Source organism: Melospiza georgiana, chromosome 10, assembly GCF_028018845.1.
Source record: "Melospiza georgiana isolate bMelGeo1 chromosome 10, bMelGeo1.pri, whole genome shotgun sequence".
NCBI classification, from domain to species: domain Eukaryota; kingdom Metazoa; phylum Chordata; class Aves; order Passeriformes; family Passerellidae; genus Melospiza; species Melospiza georgiana.
In genome coordinates this window covers 5,818,172-5,837,670 of record NC_080439.1, presented here as the reverse complement: position 1 = coordinate 5,837,670, position 19,499 = coordinate 5,818,172, and the positions used below count along the sequence as shown (strand labels likewise).

The 19,499-nt window shown below is 38.5% G+C and overlaps 1 protein-coding gene across 1 annotated transcript in view; it reads right to left on the bottom strand.

Moving 5' to 3' along the window:
- Positions 1 to 19,499, bottom strand: part of NAALADL2 (N-acetylated alpha-linked acidic dipeptidase like 2) — a 401,015-nt gene that overhangs the window by 22,655 nt on the left and 358,861 nt on the right. The window contains exon 13 of the mRNA XM_058031067.1: positions 5,634 to 5,727. Coding sequence (XP_057887050.1) covers positions 5,634 to 5,727 — 94 coding nt within the window. The remainder of the gene's footprint in view (positions 1 to 5,633; positions 5,728 to 19,499) is intronic.

Here is a 19,499-nt window from a genome sequence, read left to right as displayed (position 1 = left end):
AACATATTCTCTCTCTCATATAGAAAAAGAGACTTGCTATTGGATACATTCCAGCACAGGAAAAGGAGTTCATAGATCCCATATACTGCTGTCATTCAGCTGACTGGCACATTCCAATCTAGCAAAACATGAAATGATCCGGAATACACGGAGAGACAAGATGCTGGTGTGAGAGAAACTGTCAGATTTCCTGAGAGATCAAGATGAATTTCAGCAATGAACAGAAGCTCCCTGGGGGAACAGGAGTGAAAGAAGATGGTTTATGTCTGTCCTGGTTTGGGACAAGGTTCCTTTGCTAATGACACTTGACCAATCCACCTTTCCCTAAGCAGGATGGATAACAGGTGTGCTGGCATCTTGATATAAAGGGTTGGTAACTCTGTGAGTCTGAAGTAATTGAAATTCTGATCAAGCTAGGTTGATGCCTCATAAAAATATTCTTCAAGCATATAAGCTTGCTACATTTAAGGTATTTGCAAAATACCATTATCCTTAATTTCCAAATCTTTGGCAAACATCCTGTGCAGCTGAAGAACTTCCTATTCCCATGTATATAATGCAGGCACCGTGCACACCTTACCCTGGGACTTGTGTCCATATGGAAATGTTTAAATCCACCCTGTAAGAAAGAATCCTTTGGTTTCAGCAAAGCACTTTGTCTTCCAAGTAACATAAAATTATTATTCTGAATCTTATATAAACAATTGCAAATGTCAGCTTTGCCTTTTCAGTAGGGAAAGTGAGATAAAGGGAAAATCCATCTTTCTGTACTTGGAAATGAAGCCAACCAGACCACCCTTTAAACACAAAAATCCTGTAAATGCTCTAACCTGTTCTCCACAGACCTTAAACCAACTCTTTGTTTTACACTCTAAACCAGCAGTTGTCAGAAAACACACCCAGGCCCTTTTTCAGTGCTTCAGTACAAAAGCTGCAAGGATGGGCAGTGTTACCTCAGCCAGCCAAGGCCAGAACAGGCATCACCACACTCTGAACTGCACCACCAAGGGAAACTGATTTATGCTTTTCTCAGGCTGAGAAGATGGGAATGGAAGGGCAAACGATTCTTCAAGAAAACCCTGCATTAACTAATAATGTCTTAAGCACCTTATGATGCTTTTACAGAGAAAAATCAAGCACAACTGTTACCTTGTTAAAGAGAAAACAATGCCACATTATTTTATTTTGTATTCTTTGTCCTTTTGTCTCCAATGTGAATCATGATGAATCATCCAAGCTAGTTGTTTAGTTGCTACAAAAATAAAAATTGCAAACACAGTACAGTGACTCAAGAGCATGTGCACTCTTGATCAGGGAATTACACTGTTGAATTTCATTGCATTTGCTAAATGCAACTGGATCCTATTCAGAAACAAGTTACACCAAACAGATATTTTTACAGACACTGAATACAACAGCCTTTCCCTCTGTAACTGATTGCTCTTATGAAAAGCACAGCTAGAGGTTGAACAGTTTTAAATTCTGTTTGTGCCCTCTATTATGAAAATACTTGCCTGTGAGTACTTATAGGAAAGGGAGCACAGACAAATCAGCATTTTAAGGCATGATGCTTGTTTACCATATATGTGAACATGTGCTTGCATGTAAGAGAGAAGGGAAATTGCTTCAGGTTTTGATTAGCTTGCAAATTCTGAATCAGCTATCATGTGCTGCTGTATTCACTAGGAAAATTCTTCATGCTCTGTAAAACAGGATAAGCAGACCAGGCAGTAGAAAATCTGAATGGGAAAGCTTTGTAAGAAGCACCCTAAGGGGCAGAACCACAAATCCACAGACATCCACAGTGCAAAGGATATGCTGCCATCAGCTTCAGTTTTGCTGCCATGACTGCTGTAGCCCAAGTAAACTCATCTGGTGCTGCTCCAGGCCTTTTTGCAAAGAAGTTATGTTAAAGAGGAATGTTGTGACATTTTACTGTGTGCACCTCAATACAGGAGCCTGGAGAAGGGCAGGCTCCAGGGAGACTTCATTGTGCTCTGTTAATACTGAAAGGGGGATTTGTAAGAAACTTTTGAAATAGGACAAGGGGTAAGGGTTTTAAACCAAAAGATTAGATTTAGGCTAGGTGTAAGGAAGAGATTTTTTTACAATGAGGATGGTGGAATACTGGGTTGCCCAGGGAGGTGGTGGGTGCCCCATCCTGGAAACATTTCAGTGCCAGCTTGGATGAGGCTCTGAGCATCTTGATCTGATCTCCCTGCTCACTGCACTGGACTAGGTGACCTTAAAAAGGTCCCTTGCAACCCAAACCATTCTATGATACTATGAAGTTACCAATGACTTTGTACAGAACTGCTGAAACTTAAGGCCTTCTAACACAGAATAGATGCTTATCCTTGCCCTTCAGGACTAAATGTTTATCCATGGAAAATGCCTTTTTCCATGACTGTCTTTTAAAGGCTGAAAAAAGGTACTAATACATAATAACCTTGAATGGATACTGAAGACAAGATGCCAGTGTCTCATGACAAAAGAGATTTTTCTCTCTTAGATACAGATTTGTTGCATTTTTCACCTCTGCTGCAGTCAAGAATAAAGGGTAGGAACAGTAAAGAGTGAAATTTTCTGAACATTACAGACAGGAGGAGAGAGTAATTCTGAAAAGCACCCAAAATGATCAGGGAAATACAGTCAAGCAGGTAAAATGATGCCAAGCTGAAGAGCAGCAGATAGCTGTAGGCAATGAGCATGCAGCCATCAAGTAAATGAGAGAGATAGGTTTCTCTATTGATTTTTTCTAAGAACAGAGAGTTTAGGCTGATGTTTTGAAATGTATGGGTAGAGACAGGGCTGTGGAAAGTCAAGCAGACTTCCCTGGGAATGACTTATTGTAAACCAGATTATTTTAAACTTCTGCTAGTGCTGCCTAGCATTATCACCCCAAGTACTTCAGCTGCAGTAATATCTGTAAAACATCCATTCTGGGAGAAAAAAGGGCCTAACTGATAAGGAGCCACACACAGCTGACACTGAGTCAGCCAAAGGGCTTTAAATCACAGCTCTTGCACTTCTGGAAAACCAGAAAAATCTCATCCGCCCTCAATTTGTCTTCATGAGGCTCTCCCTCTCAGCCAGTGGCCATCAGAGATGGCGACAATCTGCTCCAGCAGCCTGTGCTGACAGCCACGGGTGGGGATCTCACCTCTCCTGCCTGGTGCTGCCCGGGCACAGCTCAGGGCTGGGGCACAGACACCAACTGTGGAAGGTCTGCACGAGTCCAAGAGAGTGGCAGTAATAAATGACATCAGTAAATGACATCAGCTTCAACAGCACCCAAGTGAGGGACAACACCAGCCTGGCTGACTCTAATTGTGTAAACTGGGTGGCTGAACTTGCTGTTGCTGGGACAGTCAGGTGCAAAGGTACAGGAATGCTTTTAATCCTAATGAGGTGCTGGAGAATCTCCACCATCAACCCCTGAAACTTGCTGTAACACACACCAGATTTTACAGACAGGCTACAAGGAGCACAGTGCTAAGGGCTTGCAGCAGAAAACACAAATATGTTCTGGATAAAAATGCTTGTTTACATACAAAACACTTCTATAAAGTGATTGTACATTTTTCTTGCATATACATACAAAGCACTTCCACAAGAATGCTTAAAAGCACTGTTTGTATCACTCACACACCAGATTTGACATCTTGTCTGTACCCTAACTCAAAAGATTAATTGGATTTTCATAGGATACAAGGCCTAGCAGGATATTAATGTATTTGATTCAAGTTAAAATGGGTCTTGACTTTAAATGTATGGAAGGCACAAAGCAAGGTGCAGCTAATGAGAATATTCTAAGCAGTCCCTTATTCATGAATTTGTTTAAAATATCACACCTGTGAATAGGCAGGCCTGACCAGCCCTGGGGACCTGAATTTCAGTGCTGGAACCTCCATCTCCCATCATCTATGACCACAAGGTCTCCTGTTAAACATCAGACCATCAGCAGAGGCAGAAAAATAAATCTCTCCAGCCCCAACCCCTTCTTTCAGATAAACCCAAAGTTTGTTTCCAACAGTTCTGGTGTGTGCAAGGGGAGAGAACACGTGTCACTTAGCAGCCTCTTCCCCATCTTCCTGAAGAACCGGCCATGAGCCATATGAACGTGTTGGGGACGACACAACTTGCCATCCACCCTATCCTGGATGTAAGAAATGCTCTGTGAGGTGCTGAGTAACATCCCATGGAATTTAGCAGAGCTAATTGCACAGACACCCACCACATTACAGAGTTAAATCCTTCAGAAATGTAAATAAATGCAGTATTAACAAGTATCAAGGTATACACAACCTTTTGTGAGTACATCCAGGAGACTGCAAAAATAGTGACTCAAATATTTACACAAAATTTAACTTCAAGCATGTGAGAAAGTCCAATGGGTAATAAAATCTGTGTTCAAGGAATTGGCTGAACCAGATCCCAGAGGCACAAAATTAAGCCTAATGAACAATTATTTTACATGTCAAGCAGATTTCCCTTCATCTTTTCTACATTTACAGTTTGCATTGAGTTGGAGAAGGAAACAGCTTACTAAGACATTCCAACTTTGAACTGGAAAGTTTGTTCAACACAAAATCTTTTGAAGAATGAATAAACCCACGAGCCACATAAAAAACCTACAACTTCTCGTTTAAGTAACTGAAAAAGGACCATTGTCTTAATGTTTTCCAAAATGAACATAAACTGTTCTTTTATACAAGTCAGAGACAGACAAGACATGAAAGCCATGAGGAAAATCATTAAACAAAACTCCAAAGTGAACAGCTGGGAGAAAATTTATCCTGCTGGCCCTGCAGCCTAGGAAATAATTTTCTCTCCCCTGAAGTGGTAGAGATAAATGACCTAACTGAAGTTGAGGGGAAAAAAAGTCAGTTTAAATCAACGTTTCCTGTTACTCAAAATAAAGAAAAAGGAAGAACAATAGAAGATATCTCATGTTCGGTTGAAGGAACACCAGCTGAGCCACACTTCATTTGATGATCATCCCCTGCTGTGTTTAGGCTGAACTAAACCAATGTTTATGTGGCACAACAGAGCTAAAATTACTTGTCTTTTTAGATGCTCACTGGTTCCAGACCAATACTTGCCTCCTGACTCCTACATCTTCACAATGATGGATGGCAAAGATTAAAGCAAAGGTATCATACTTCTATGAGTATGTGTTACAGAAAAGTGGTGCTTTATAGTGCAGGGAGTGAACGAAATGCAGGGGCAGCACCTGAAGACTTCAAAAAGTCTTTACATTTGAGATATGATCTCACAATCTGCTGGAGGATATGTGAAGTTTGGGTGTGATTTTATAGAAATTACTTCTCTATTTAACAGATCAACTTGAGAGTTTCATAAACCTATAAACAGAAATATTTTTCAGAGGTTTCAGGACACCACACTAACCTGTACTGCTTAATTGACAAAGTAACATCAGAAGAAATCTAAAAACTTTGTGGCTTTCTTTAGCATCAAAACTGTGTTTTATTCAGCATTCTATAAAGGCCCTATTTAACTAGTAAAATCACTGGCTATTATTCAAGTATTGGAAATATGTATCAGGGATTAGATGATGCTTTTTCCCCCCCTGTAATAATGGAGAACAATATTCCTCTAATGAAAATTACCTTTCAGACTGTTCTGAACTTCTAACGCGATGTCGAGGGCGTTAAATGGCAAAACTGGAGCAGTAGCAATTTGCAAAGTCACTTGTCCTGTTAGCTGAAAAATACAAAAAGACCCAAAACCCAGTCAAATTATTTCCAGCAGATTTAATAGTCAGCACTTCTTGTGAAATAGCATTTTTTTTCATTACATTGGATTTTCAGGGAAATAAGTACAAATTTATGAAAAGGAATATGACCAGGACCATTGCCTTTCTGTACATCACTACAAAATGTTCAGAGAATACAATTTATGACCAACACAACAATTCTGTGCAGTGTGTCTTCTCTGGGCTCAGAATGTTGCAGGATTCTCTGGAAGACATTTTTGCTTTGTTTTCAAATAAATTATCTCAATATTCTAAACACGGGAATGAAGTTTAAAGTTTTACTTAGTTCTCTGGTCTCAGCTATTGGATTTTGAGAGTTTTCACAACCAAAATAAAGAATCACAGACATTAATGATGAGAGGATCAAGCCTAGGGCTAAATGCAAGCTGGCCTGAAGAAGCCACTGCCTTTAGAAGCGTTATGTGACAACTCGATGCACGCAGATGTGCAACTCCCAGGCTGGGTACAACACTGCTTTCTCTCAGGAACTCAGGGAAAGAAATTCCCCAAAGAGAGCCCTCAGCCCACTCCAGACTAGATGTCAGCACCTGTCACAAAAACTCAATGGCATGAATGCTTCTTTTTCAACAGCTCCCAGATAAGGCAGGGGCTGAGAGGCCTGAGAGCTTTTTTCTGTTTACAGAAGGTCAGTTCCCCAGCTCGAGGCTTAGACATGCTACAGGGGCTGTGTATAGAAATACATCTTTCTGCTGAACTACACCTAGCTGTGATTAAACAGAGGATTTCAGTCTCCAGGCTGCCAAGTCCATCACTGTTTGTGGGAGTTATAAAAACACACTGACAAAAACATGCAAGAAACTTTCATTCATCTTCTTCATCTATTGATATGGCAAAAAGGGAAAAAATACCTGTAAGGCTGTTCTCTAAAAATGGAATGATGGCTGCAGGTGATGGTGACCATGTTGATAAAAATGTGGACTGAATAGAATCATATTGCACAATTCCTCCCAAGGTGTTGGGGGAGCAAGAATAATATCTATCCTTCAAAAGCAATATGATAGTTTCTGTGCCAAAAAGTAGCATTTTAATTTTACAATAGAAAGTAGCAGAAAGAGACAACAAGCCTCAGTAATATTAAAAACAATAGTACAGCAATTGAAAAGGAAAACCATCTCCCAGGGAAGTGTATGAAAGCAGGGTAATATCAGAAATACAAGTTTCCTGGAGAAAGATTAATAGAACCTCACAACATTTCTCAGAAAGCACAGAAGAAATGACCTGCCCACAGACTGGTTTGGATACAGAGACTGAGGGAATATGGTGTGTATCAGACTGCAGCCCATATCTGAGCATAGATGAGAACATATGGAGATTTACTCCACAGAAAACAATATCACAGAAGGCACAAAGGAAAAAAAACCCTGCCTTATATATAGAGAGAAAATATAGGGAGGAATAATGTTATGGCAGGCCATTATCAGGAAAAACAAAGAACTAAGAGTGAACTCAAAGATAAAAAATACTATGTCTGGACAGCTGTGTAAAAGTATTACACAGTAACTTCTTACGAAGAAACTTCCCAATTTCTCAGGCCATCAATGCTCAAAGGCCATTACATTATCTATCAGTAATTATACACAAAAATTGTCTGGAAAGGACTAAAAAACACTGGTCTCAGAGATATCAGAGAGGTATTATGAAAAGACAAAAAATGAAACTGTTATGGCAAACTAAAACCTGTAAAAATCTGCACCTAAACCAGGTCCACAGAATCCAGCCAGAAGCAACTATAAAAAATCTGGTTCTAAATATCCAAATGACAGAAAAAATCCTTCCATGTCCTGCATGGAACTCTTGCAAGATACACTGCCCAGAACATGAGCACCCTGTGAGTTGCTACAGATAAGCAACTGTGACACTGAAATAACATCCTAATAAAAAACAGGTATTCTACATGGACCCACCCCCAAAACAGCACTACAGAACATTTAAATTCTTCCTTGACAGCTCATTTCTGCTAAAACTTTCACTAAATGATAATAAAAATACATCTCCATAGGTATTTTAGGAAGTGACATCAGCAGTTATAATGTTGTTGCTGATACTTTACAATCTGCTACCACAATTTTTAAGAACACAAAAGCACGGGAAAAATGCTTCTTTTGTGAAGCAGGAAAGTGGCATTTAAAAAGGACAATACCCTAGTAAGCAACTTTCCTTTATATCATTATCTCCTGCAGAATCTGCCTTCATTTTAATGAATTCTTGCCTTATTTCTGTTTCTTCCAAGGAATTTTAGTTTGCTTTCCACTACAGCAGACCAAATCTGTTTTCTTTTTCCTACTTAAATAAAGTGATACCATCCAAATCTTATGACTGACTGAAGCACTTTTAGGAATTTTACAGTCTCTGTGTAGCACTGCAGACATCTGTGTGTTAGCAAACAGGTAGCAGTGGTGTTTATTAAATCACGTACTTTGTGGCCTAATCTGGAAGGAATCAATCATGTAAAGGAAAGCTCAGAGCATTGATTTGAACAGAGTAAGTAATAATGCTGCAGGAGCATATATCAAACCCACATAAAGCAGCAAGACAGAAAAGGCTACTGATTTCTTATTTATAGTCTTATTTTTGGATATACCATTCCCCCGAGTGCAACACTGAATATACATGGAAAATAAAGACAAGCTTTGGCCCCCTTTTCCCAGGTGAAAAATGCATCAGACTGACTACTGAATTATTAAATGCGAGAATAATTTAGCTAAGAGTAAAGACAACAATTTTCTCATGCAATAAAAAGCTAAAGCAGAGTGATTGATTCTATGCCCGTACTGAAGTGGTTAAAACACTAATGACAACTTCTCAAACAGCATTTATACATAATACACGTAGAGTACACAATAACTGATGTAACATTTATACAATTATCAAGTCTAAGAAAAGATCTTAAGAGTTCAAACACTAATTCATCCCGTAATGATTTTCTTTCTATTTTAAAACGAAAAAATAATGACAAACAATGCACTCAGCTGTGAGAAAGGTGTTTTCCAGTAAATGAAAATTTATTGATGAACTTTCAATTACTTAAAAAATAAGTACTAATGTAAAATGTAACAATAATTGTAGAGTTGTACTTATTTGTTCTCTATGGGGGTGGGGAGGCAGAGGTTGCCCAAAGAAGCTGTGGTTGCTCCATCCCTGGAAATGTCCAAGGTTGGACAGGGCTTGGAGCAACCTGGGACAGTGGAAGGTGTCCCTGCCCATGGCAAAGCTCAAAGATGAGTTTTAAGATCCCTTCCAACTCAAACCATTCTGTAATTGAATGCATACTGCAAAACAAATCTGAGTATTTAAAATAGTTTTATAGCAAAGTAACATTATTTCAAGGTCTTTTACATAAAGGCATAAACATCTTTGTAGGAAGGAAATAATTGCTGTCCCTGCTTTTACTTCTCTGACACTGTGTAGGACCCAAAAGATAAAAGGAAAAATCACAAACTTAAAAAAAAAATGTTGGTGTTAAAGATGATTCATTATCATGTGACATTTCCAAATGACATTGTAGGTTTTTTCCTCTTCCAGAGTTATACAAACTATTCCTTCAGGAACTATGCATTCTTGCAATTCTACCTATCTATGAACCTAATTTGACTATAAAATCCAATTTTCAGGAACATCAGATGGATCCACAACACTTTCTAAAAGACTGTGACATAAAAAAAAATACCTGGATTAAATGCACACAATATGTTCCTCTATATAAATTATAAACATACATTACCAGTTTAGCTGTTTTACAATGCAAATACGGAAATGAAATAAAGTGGAGTTTGGGGGGGATTCATCACAGGTTGGGGTTTTTTCTATGTCACAGCTGTTTTCTCAGGGAGTTAAACCCAGCGTTCAAAACACAACTTTCTTCCTCAAACATCCAAGCTGCCTACTAGCAGCAAAAAGCATGTCTGCTGGCAGACAAATTTAATTTTTTTTTAAAAAATATGAATACTTTAAGCCCAGGGTAGATAAATGTGAAGGGCTCTCTGTTACACAATTCAGTTTTGCTTTGGGGGCATGCTGCTCCTGAGCCTGCCTTGCAGGGACATGCCTCAAGTGCTGGCTGGCTTTCCTGACAAGGCAGGCACAGCCACCCATGCTCCATTCTGCCACAGAGGAGTAAAATTAAAGGATATTTAGTGGATATGAAGATATGAAAATATTATGCGTGAGAGAGATCAATCTGCTAGAATAAACAGCAGCGTGCAGCGTGCAGGAGTTTCTTTGACACAGAAGTTTGCACACCAATCTTGGGGTTTTTTTTTGGTTTTCTGCTCAGTGGAATTTGAAGCTGTGCCATACCAACCTCAGTGGGTGGAAGTGCTGAGCCTTTAGGACGTTTTTAGCTACATTAGGAGTGTTAAAATCTAAACAGACATCTCAGATCTCTTCATATGCCAGGTTACAAACAACATAACTTAAAAAATCAGGTAAACTGCCATGTTTATCCTTCTGTAAACAATGTCTTCAGCAGTGTTGTACTCCAGTTTTACCTGCTGGAAAGAATTAGGCTCAGATTCTTGAAACCTGAGTTGTGCAGCACCCACTCCTCTGCATTCAGAGCCATATGCCTCTGCAACACACTTTTTAGATTTTATTCTATGCATGTTAACAACACTTTACTGACATCTGTGCACTTCCAGAGGAAACCAGCACACATGTGGCAGCTTATCCACCCAAACCATGACAAACCATGTGAGAGGAGAGGCAATGTGACATGGTACTGTGGTCAACCTGTGCAGATTCTCAGCTACAAACTCAACATTACCCATCTCTAAGCCTGCCTGCTACAGACCCGAACAATCCTTGGGACTGAGCAGCTCTGAGCCTCACCTTCCTCTGATATCAGCATTATTTTTTTAAAGGCACATTTGCCCTCACACCTGGCACCTCTCCCTTCACACATCACCGCTGGGGGGTCATGGATGGGGAAGGAACATGGCAGAATTCTGTGCTGTTAGAGGAATCAGTGACACCGTGTTGAAAATAACAAGTTTTTCCCTCTTGTTCCTTCCTTAAGATGAGTGGAAAGGTTTAACTGTGGTGACTGGCTGTTGTTTAATCTCAGGTGTTCTTTTGTGCATCAAGGGTCTCTCTTCCCACACACACTGATGAGCAGAGTGACCTGCTGAGATCTTCTGACATTAAACCAATTATAAACAACAGCTTCAGCCTCCACACCCATGTAAATAAGGAATGAATATCTGCATATATTAAGATCTCCTCTCAGAACCACAGTATTAGTAATCTCAAATGTTAAACCAATCAGCCCTCTTCACCTTCTCCCCCCTGCAAAACTGAAGAAATATTTTTATTAATACAGGCAAATTTCATAAATATGCTGCTTCTGGTTCCCCCTATCCACTCAACTTCCTTAATTAAACATGAGAAATTGAGTCTATTTAAATGAAATCTCTGATTCCCTGGCAATAACAATTTCAGCACCTAGTGTTACCAGATGAATGGCAGCAGTCGTGAGACTCATGATTAATTAATGAGCATTTTTAATAGTGGGATCTCAATTTACTGTGGAAAAATTTCCTGCAGAATCAGTCTACACAGCAGGGGCTTTTTTATATTCATCACCTTTCAAAAAAATTAACTGATTCACACAAGAAAAATCAGAGGCACGAACATGAGAAAACAACCAGTTCTTTGAGCCTCTATGTCTCTGAAAACCACATTCCCATGGTTAGGCAGAGAAACAGAAATCTGCCCACAAACACATTCATTTTGTGTTAAAGTTGTCAAACTTCAAAAATTCGTATTTCTTAAATATTCAGTAATATCATGTGTTTGTTGTTTGTTTTGGGGTTTTTTCCCTTATTGAAATCTACCTTTGCACAAGGGCATGTATTCACACCTCAGATCAAATGGTATTTTGGGGTATCACACACTGAATGGCACATGCTGTATTTTAGGACAGTAGAGGGCTCTCTGAGAAAGGACTATGGAGAGTCTGTGCTACAGTGGGTGAACCAGAGCACAGCAATTCATCAGAAATACCAATTTCTGAACAAGGAAACTGTGAGTTCTTGCAAAATATTAAATACTTCATTTCAACACTCCCTGCCCCCAAATAATTTAATATTGTTTTATTTACTCTTAGCACAGAAACTATTGATTAGGAAATAAAAGTGATTGCAAATAAAACATGGACTTTCCATCTCTTCAGGTATCCTGTGCACAACAAGCAGCACTTGACTGTTTGTATTAGGGTGGCACACAGCACTAGGAATCCCCAAAATTACATATTTAGATAATCCAAAACTGTGGTAGCTTGGGCTGGCTCTGGAATGCAGATCTCTATTTACATGATCATACACTATGTTTTCTGCATGATTCATGATGAGGTTCTGAGGCACTGATAAATTAAGGTCAAAAGTATCCTCTTAAGTGAATAATTTCCTTAAAATCTAATTTAGTAAATATACAGCACTTAGAACAATTGAATTACATTTTGTATGGATTTCATTCACAGCTGGGAGTGATCACTGATCCCACTACTTTCAGTTTCTTGCACAAAAAGAAACTCCTACTTATCTCTGCTTTGCTTTTTGTGTACTGGTAGAAATTACTGCTTTTCAAATTATATGTATAAGTACATGGAGATACATATTTTTTGTGTATCTAAATGCTTTTATGTGAAGTTTTTAATATCATGGTGTGATTGATTGGATTGTCCCAGGAGTTGGACTTTCATGATCCTTGTAGATCCCTTCCAACTCAGGATTTTATACAATTCTATTAAAAATATTTTAAACTGCATTAATTTATAATGAGGAATGATTCCCCATGCCCTGGGTTATAACTTCTAGATGTTATCCAGAGTTTCTTTCCAGTCCTACCTTCTACCCCCATCCTGCCTGGCCCATTTAGGGCAGTTCTCAGGCTCTTGTTTCCGCAGGGGCAGAGAGGAGGGATGCTGAACTCCTTTCCAAGATAATGCCTTTATTGAGTTAGGCTTGGCACTGTGCACATGAACCTGAGCTCAACCCAGTTTATTTGTAGCTGAGGCAGAGCCACTCTCTGTCTGCACAGGGCTGCTGCTTACACAGCAAGCCATGGAGTCAACTGTGGAGCACATAAATATAAGCAGCAATAATCTCAAAATGATGATTTTCTAATCTATTTAATATTCATGCATGTCAAATTCTCATGGTATCTGCATGCAAAGACAGTGTTGAATTAACTTCTAAAGGGCCACTAGATTAAAATCTTAGGGAAAAGAGTTAGTCAGACTTTTCCCCAGTGTGCATGGTTGTGAGCATGTAAAAGGATGCAGCAGAATGGTCTTCTGCAAAAACAAAATTTATCTCCATAGATCAGAGTGAAAGATCTCCAATTACAATAATCACGTACAGAAATTGCATCTTGGACAGATGTTAATTACCTTAAACCAAAATTTTCTTTATTTGCATGTGCAATAAAGCTATTTGCAGGGTAAAACATGCAGTTAGCTATCAGTGCACACGCTTAAGCACAAAAAAAAGCATTTTTTCCTTGTTATAAAGGGAAGTTTGATGCAAAGAAAGTAAAAGTCCCCTCAGAATAACAGACAAGAGGCGTCAGTGCAGATTGCTGTGGACTGGTATGAAACACAAACCAGGCTGTGATTAAGAGCATGGACACCACGATCTCCCATTCTACTGGACAGCCTTCCCTGTGTTTGCTCCCAGATAATGAGCATCATTCCCTTCCCCTGCCTCGTGTGTGTGTTTAGGGCACCAATCAGGATGTCAGCACAAGCAGCCCTCCTCCCTCACAGGATAATCAAAGCCCAGGACGATGGGACTCCAGAAGATAATTGATAATTCTGTTAACAGTTGCCAGACAGTTGGCTGGGCCCTGCTGGTCTCGGAGCCTTCCCAGGCAGACAGAAATGACTTAGAGAGAAAAGAAGCAGCAGTGCAAGTCTGCATTTAATCACCCAGGTTCACAAGCACTCCACAGAAACAGATCAGCCCAGAAAACAGTATGCTGTCTCAGAGCCCTGATAATCAGAGATAATCTCCTGACATGCTTCAAGACACATGCATGAACCAAGAATCTTCCCAGGCTGGAAACAATCCCAGGATCACACACCCAAGGACATCCAAGGACTTCCCAATTTTCCATTTGATCTCTAAAGCCACTTCTTCTGCTCAATCTACAGTCTGAAACTAGTGGCATTGTTAAAAACTAGATAATAGTCATCAGAGGAGAGTGATAATAAAGAAATCTGCAATAGGAAGCTTCAGCCACAGCTTTCAGTTTAGAACTTGATATCATCTTTTTAATCACTCTCCTTTTACAGAAATGGATTTGATTTAATTGAACTCCAAAAAAAAAAAGTCTCTAATCATACTTCATCAGCATGCAATTATTATTCAAGGGAAACCATATGTACTATTAAGCACTCTTAATTAAAATAATGCATATAATCTGCTTCAGCACCGAACAGTCATTCTCCTTGATGCTCATTATTATTTTTCTTCCATTATTGTGACAATACCTTTTTTCTACTTTTTTTCATCTATCTCAATTTCATTTATACACTTTTTCAACATTAATGATCACAATATCAGGACTAAGATGCATTAATATACCACCATTCTTAAATTTTGCATTGCATGACCTTCAAAATGAATCAGACCTGACTGTGGAGATGGTGAGATGAGGATGAGGAAATGCTATTAGAGGAGACTCTGGTTAGCCCAAATTTTATTTGCAATTATGTCTTCTAAGCGGCCATACTGAAAGAAGAATATATGCTAGGCAGCAACCAGTCCTTAGACAGAATTTAGGGCAAAACAGGGACAATGAAAGAAAGAAAGAAACAGAATTTAGGAGTTGAAACAACTGAGGAAAATCATCCACGATGGGTTGAGGAAACAGTTCCTTGAGGAACTTGTCAAACTTGGACAGTCAATTCAGCATACTCAACAGAAAAAGCATTATGGAAAGATTAATGACATTACATATTAAAGCCTCCCTATCCTCTCTAACTCAGAAAAGCTGAGATATTTAATAGCTATACAGAGAAAACACTGCTCTTTTCTCTCTTGCCATCTCCTGAAGCAAAGGTACAACGAATTTTTCCCCTCAGGTCGCTCTAATCAGTCAGGATTGGAGCAGTGACAGTTCATTAAACACGACAGCCTGGCCCTGAGGGAGAGACACCAGTGACCCACAGAGCTGAGCATCCCAGGGAGGCTGAAAATACATCCTGCTGCAGCACAGAGCTCACAGAACAGACCCATCAACATTAAAGGCACATTCCACCTCAGGGGAGAATTCACTGGGGCCACCCCAGACACCAATACCTGCTGCAGCTTTCACAAACAGCCTCAATTTCCTTCCCAGGCAATTACTTCAATTAGGGTTAGGTTCTGCTCTTGGATTTACTTCTGCATGGGATTTACCAAGCCAAAAATGTATTTAAGCTTCTTACAAGGATCAGAACTCAAAGCTGGAATTTCTGTGAATTTTTTCCCACCAGTTTTTGGTATCAGAACATTTAATTTTCAATGTAACTAAAACAAGAAGTAATCAGTTGACTTACAGTAATAATTTGACATTTGAACCTCAAAAGGAGATCTATAATTAAACAGTATAACTTCACAAAAAAAGGTGGGGTAAGGTTGCTTGTTTTATTTTAAAAAGAAAACATTAATTAAAGATGAATGTGTTTGGGCTGAGCAACCTCCCCTCAGGCTTGGGGGAAATGCTAAGTCTGACAAACCCTTTGAGTCTTAGGAAATCCCAGGCCAGTTTGATGAACTTGCTGAAGTATTTTATAATTAGCTGGCATGTTCCTGAGACAGCCATTTCACCTGAAAAAGAAACTCCCTCATCTTTCTAACTTGTCCCTGAAAAACACTGATTGAAGACAAAATAAATAATCTTTCCCATTACAGAGTATTTATATAAACAGAGAAAGGAAACTCAGGTCATAGAATGGCCCTTGAAATTCATAAGGAACCCTAGCTGTAAAAATCAAAGTATCTGAAGGTAAAATTGAGATTTATTGGCACATCTGGGTCTATAATCATACACCTGTTACTAAAATCATTAAATTGTGATGGCCATTTCATTCCACTGTATCCTCAGGTGGGTTCTGTGTTAAAGGGACAAAGCAGCATGATCTGATGGAAATAGCAAACATTACACAGAGAAGAACATTTTAACAGAATATAATCTTACAATACTGCAGTAATACAATACTTAAAATACTTAATATACTGGTATTCCAAATATAAGGACAACAAGGGTGTACAAGGACAACAAGAGTGAAGATGTGATCACTGTAGTGAAAGGTAAGATGAAAAGGAAGTATTTGAGGAGTCTGGAGAGTGAAACAGATGGAGTCTGCAATAAGCAAACTATTTAGAAAGAAATCAAGTTGGAATTTGCTGCAGACCATCAACAGGAGCCTGGGCAATGTCTGGAAGAGAAGATTAAAAGGACAGCTGAGGAACATCATTTTGATATAACACTGTAGATGGATTATAGGAGGAAAAAAGACTTGCAAGGCAAATATGTCAAGATAAGAGACAATTACAATGCAGAGAAATGGTTTGATCATGAGGTCAGGGAAAAAAGGATGGAATTAAAAGAATTCTCTAGAATGAAAATGTATCAGAATGCTAAAATGTCCTTTAGCATATTGTAATCTGTGCATTCAACATAACTTCCCCCGTATTATGTAGAATTCTAAATTTTACATAATTCCTCCCAAAGGGAAAAAGTGCTGTGGAATATGGCACTGGCCCAGAGTGAACAAATAAATTACTGGGAGCACCCAAAGTGATACAGGCATGCATGTGTGTAAGTGCACTTCCATTCACAGATCAGAGAAAAACTCATCTCAAAGCTCTTCCATATGTTAAAACTGAAGACAGATGCAATTACATATAATATTAATTTCCATACTTTAAAATAAATGAAGACTTTCTAGAATCTGAGCCAGTAGAAAGGCAATGTGTTTGTACTCTGAATCTGAGCATTTGGAAAGGCATTTGATGTACTCTGAATAGCCTTAAACTCAATAAAAATAATCTTCAAAAGAATTTTGATATCAGAGTGAAATTTCTGGAAGATATTGCACTATGTCTACATCATACATCAAAAACACATTTTACAAGTTTTTCACTTGTATTTTCAGAAAAACTAAAAAGCCTTCCAGGAACTGTTCTGATCTTTTGGGTATAGGATAATGCTGCAAGATTCTGAACCCTAATGAACAATATATTCATCCAAGCTTCATCCAATAATAATTATATGGGATGTTTTTGGAATGAGGAATTGATCAGAATGCATATTTAACACTGTATTTAAAGAAGAAAATAGTTTTTACTTACAGACAAATTTTAGAAAATGGCAGATTTTAGAATTCAGTCATTAGGCAAAATGAGTGAGTAACAAGTAACTCCAAGTCTCCTAACACCACTTAAACTCCATTTCACTTGATCAATACTGACCTCACAAGATATTTGAACCAGGGAAACTGGAAATGATGCTAAATCTGGCAGTTTTTAAGCACTGCCAGCTGGGTCCTGCTGAGGGTCACTGTCCCAAGGGAGTCTGGAGGCATCACTGTGTCTGTCCATTCCCAAATGTTTAAATTTTCCACTCCAAGAACAGCAGACTCCAGACACAGTATTAGATTAGACCGCTATATCATGCTGATTTGTTAATATTTATTTTACCTCCAGTCCTGCAGCAATTCTCTGCACACAACCCTCGTGTCCCTGAGACAGAGGTTAAACTTGACTGAAGACAGAGTTAATTTTCTGCTTACTCTGCTCAAGTAACAAATGACATTTGCAAAAGAGGGGATGTGAAGGGGGGGCACCAGTACCATCTAAGCTGAGGGGTTTATTTGTGAAGAATATTACATTAAAAGAGCCCAGTAGCTATTAGGGATTATTAATCTTCATTTACAATAATAGCCATATTTAACAAAAAAAAAAAAAAAAAAAAAAAAAAAAAGTAGGCTGTGCTGCAAGTCATGCAAAAGCCTTTCTAATTGTCAGCCCTGCTAGTCTAAAAAAGCCTTCACCCTATTCATTCAGTTATCATTCTGCAGCTTATAATTAAAGTGCTAATGTATATCAGAATTCTTTGATCTCACAATAAAGAATTCTTTTACTAAAAAAAAATCAGAACACAGTAGTGACAGGAAATTCGAGTTTCCAAGGAAAAATTAAAAGAAACAACCAAAAGTGATGTAATTAAGGGAAAACTATTTATATTGAACAAGAGAAGGGAAAAACTTTGTGAGAAGTCATTTTGGATTGTGGAACAGCTCATCAAATAAAGCAGCACAAGACTTTTCTCTTTGTAGTTAAATACAACCTAAGAAGAAAGGAAGTGAGTATATTGTACCAGCACAAATGGACTAAATGACCTCAAAGTTCTTTAGCTTAATCTAATGAGCAGAGATAATTCATAAATCCTGAAATCTAACTTCAATTAGCATGAGTTATCATAATGGTTCACAGTATCTCATCCATGGTATTTTATTTTCATTCTGAATTCACATTTGAGGGGAGAGAAAGTCAGCAGCATGTCACAAAGTCTGTCTAGACAAATGCAAATAAAAAACCTAAGTGTGGCCATCCGCACTACCTACAAGCATTATTCTCAACACTGAAGGTCAGCAGAACTCCTACCACAGTCTTGTGTCTTACTGCTCAGTGTGACTGGAACTTGACTTGGGAAAAAAAAAAAAAAACAACAGAAAATCTAGAATTGATTTTGTGTTTTAGTCCACTAAAAATAATCCTTTTGTATTGCTGGGGATGTTAACTGGAGAATGTTTCCTACCCCAGGTTAGCTGGCAGGTACTAAATAAAGCTGGTAACTGAAAGGGATGGAGTCAGCAAGATCCCACACTGCTTATCTGCCAGTGCCACCAGTCCCTCTGAAAATGGATGCTGAGCTTTGAAATAACATTTCAGAAGCAATTACTGGTTCCAAGATGTGAGTGGACACCAGGCAACCTTGGCCCTAAGCTCTGGTTTTGTCAGCCCTTCCCTCACTATCTGCTTCTCAGGAAAAGTGATCTATTTAACACACAAGGGTTAAAAAAAAAAAAAAAAGTCAGCGAAGCCTAATTAAATCCCACTGCTATCAACCTACATTCAGTTTCCATGAGCTTTGGATTAGGTAGCTCGATACATTTTCTAAACATATTACTGTGGTTGTTTAGCAGTGTAAAGGATGTGCTTTGCATTTTTTCCTTCATTACTTTCTGTGAATTAAAACCACTAAGACTAGCAAGAAAAGCAACACAACCCAGTGTACTAAACCAACCAAACTGAAAGTGAGAAAGAGCTTCTTTCTTAACATTAAAAATCTTCCTATTAAAACCACATGGCTCACGATCATCTCAAGTATTGCCTTACATGGACACTAAAAGCAAGATTCCCAGACTGCCTTTTGAGATACTTTGAAAACTACAATTATTGGAGCAGACAGTAAATTTAAAGTTATTAGTTGCTCATTCTCAAAGTCGCACTTCAATAATTTTATTACCTACCTAGTCATACAAGAATGGAAGCTTGAAAGTCCACTTCAACTAAGGAAATTATGATAAAAATAGTCCAAGAAATACAATTATGGATCAGAGGAGACTGCAGGATTTTACAACAGTATATATACTCACCAATGATTTGTTCTGTTTTTCAGAAAATACAGAAAAAACATACATCCAAACATT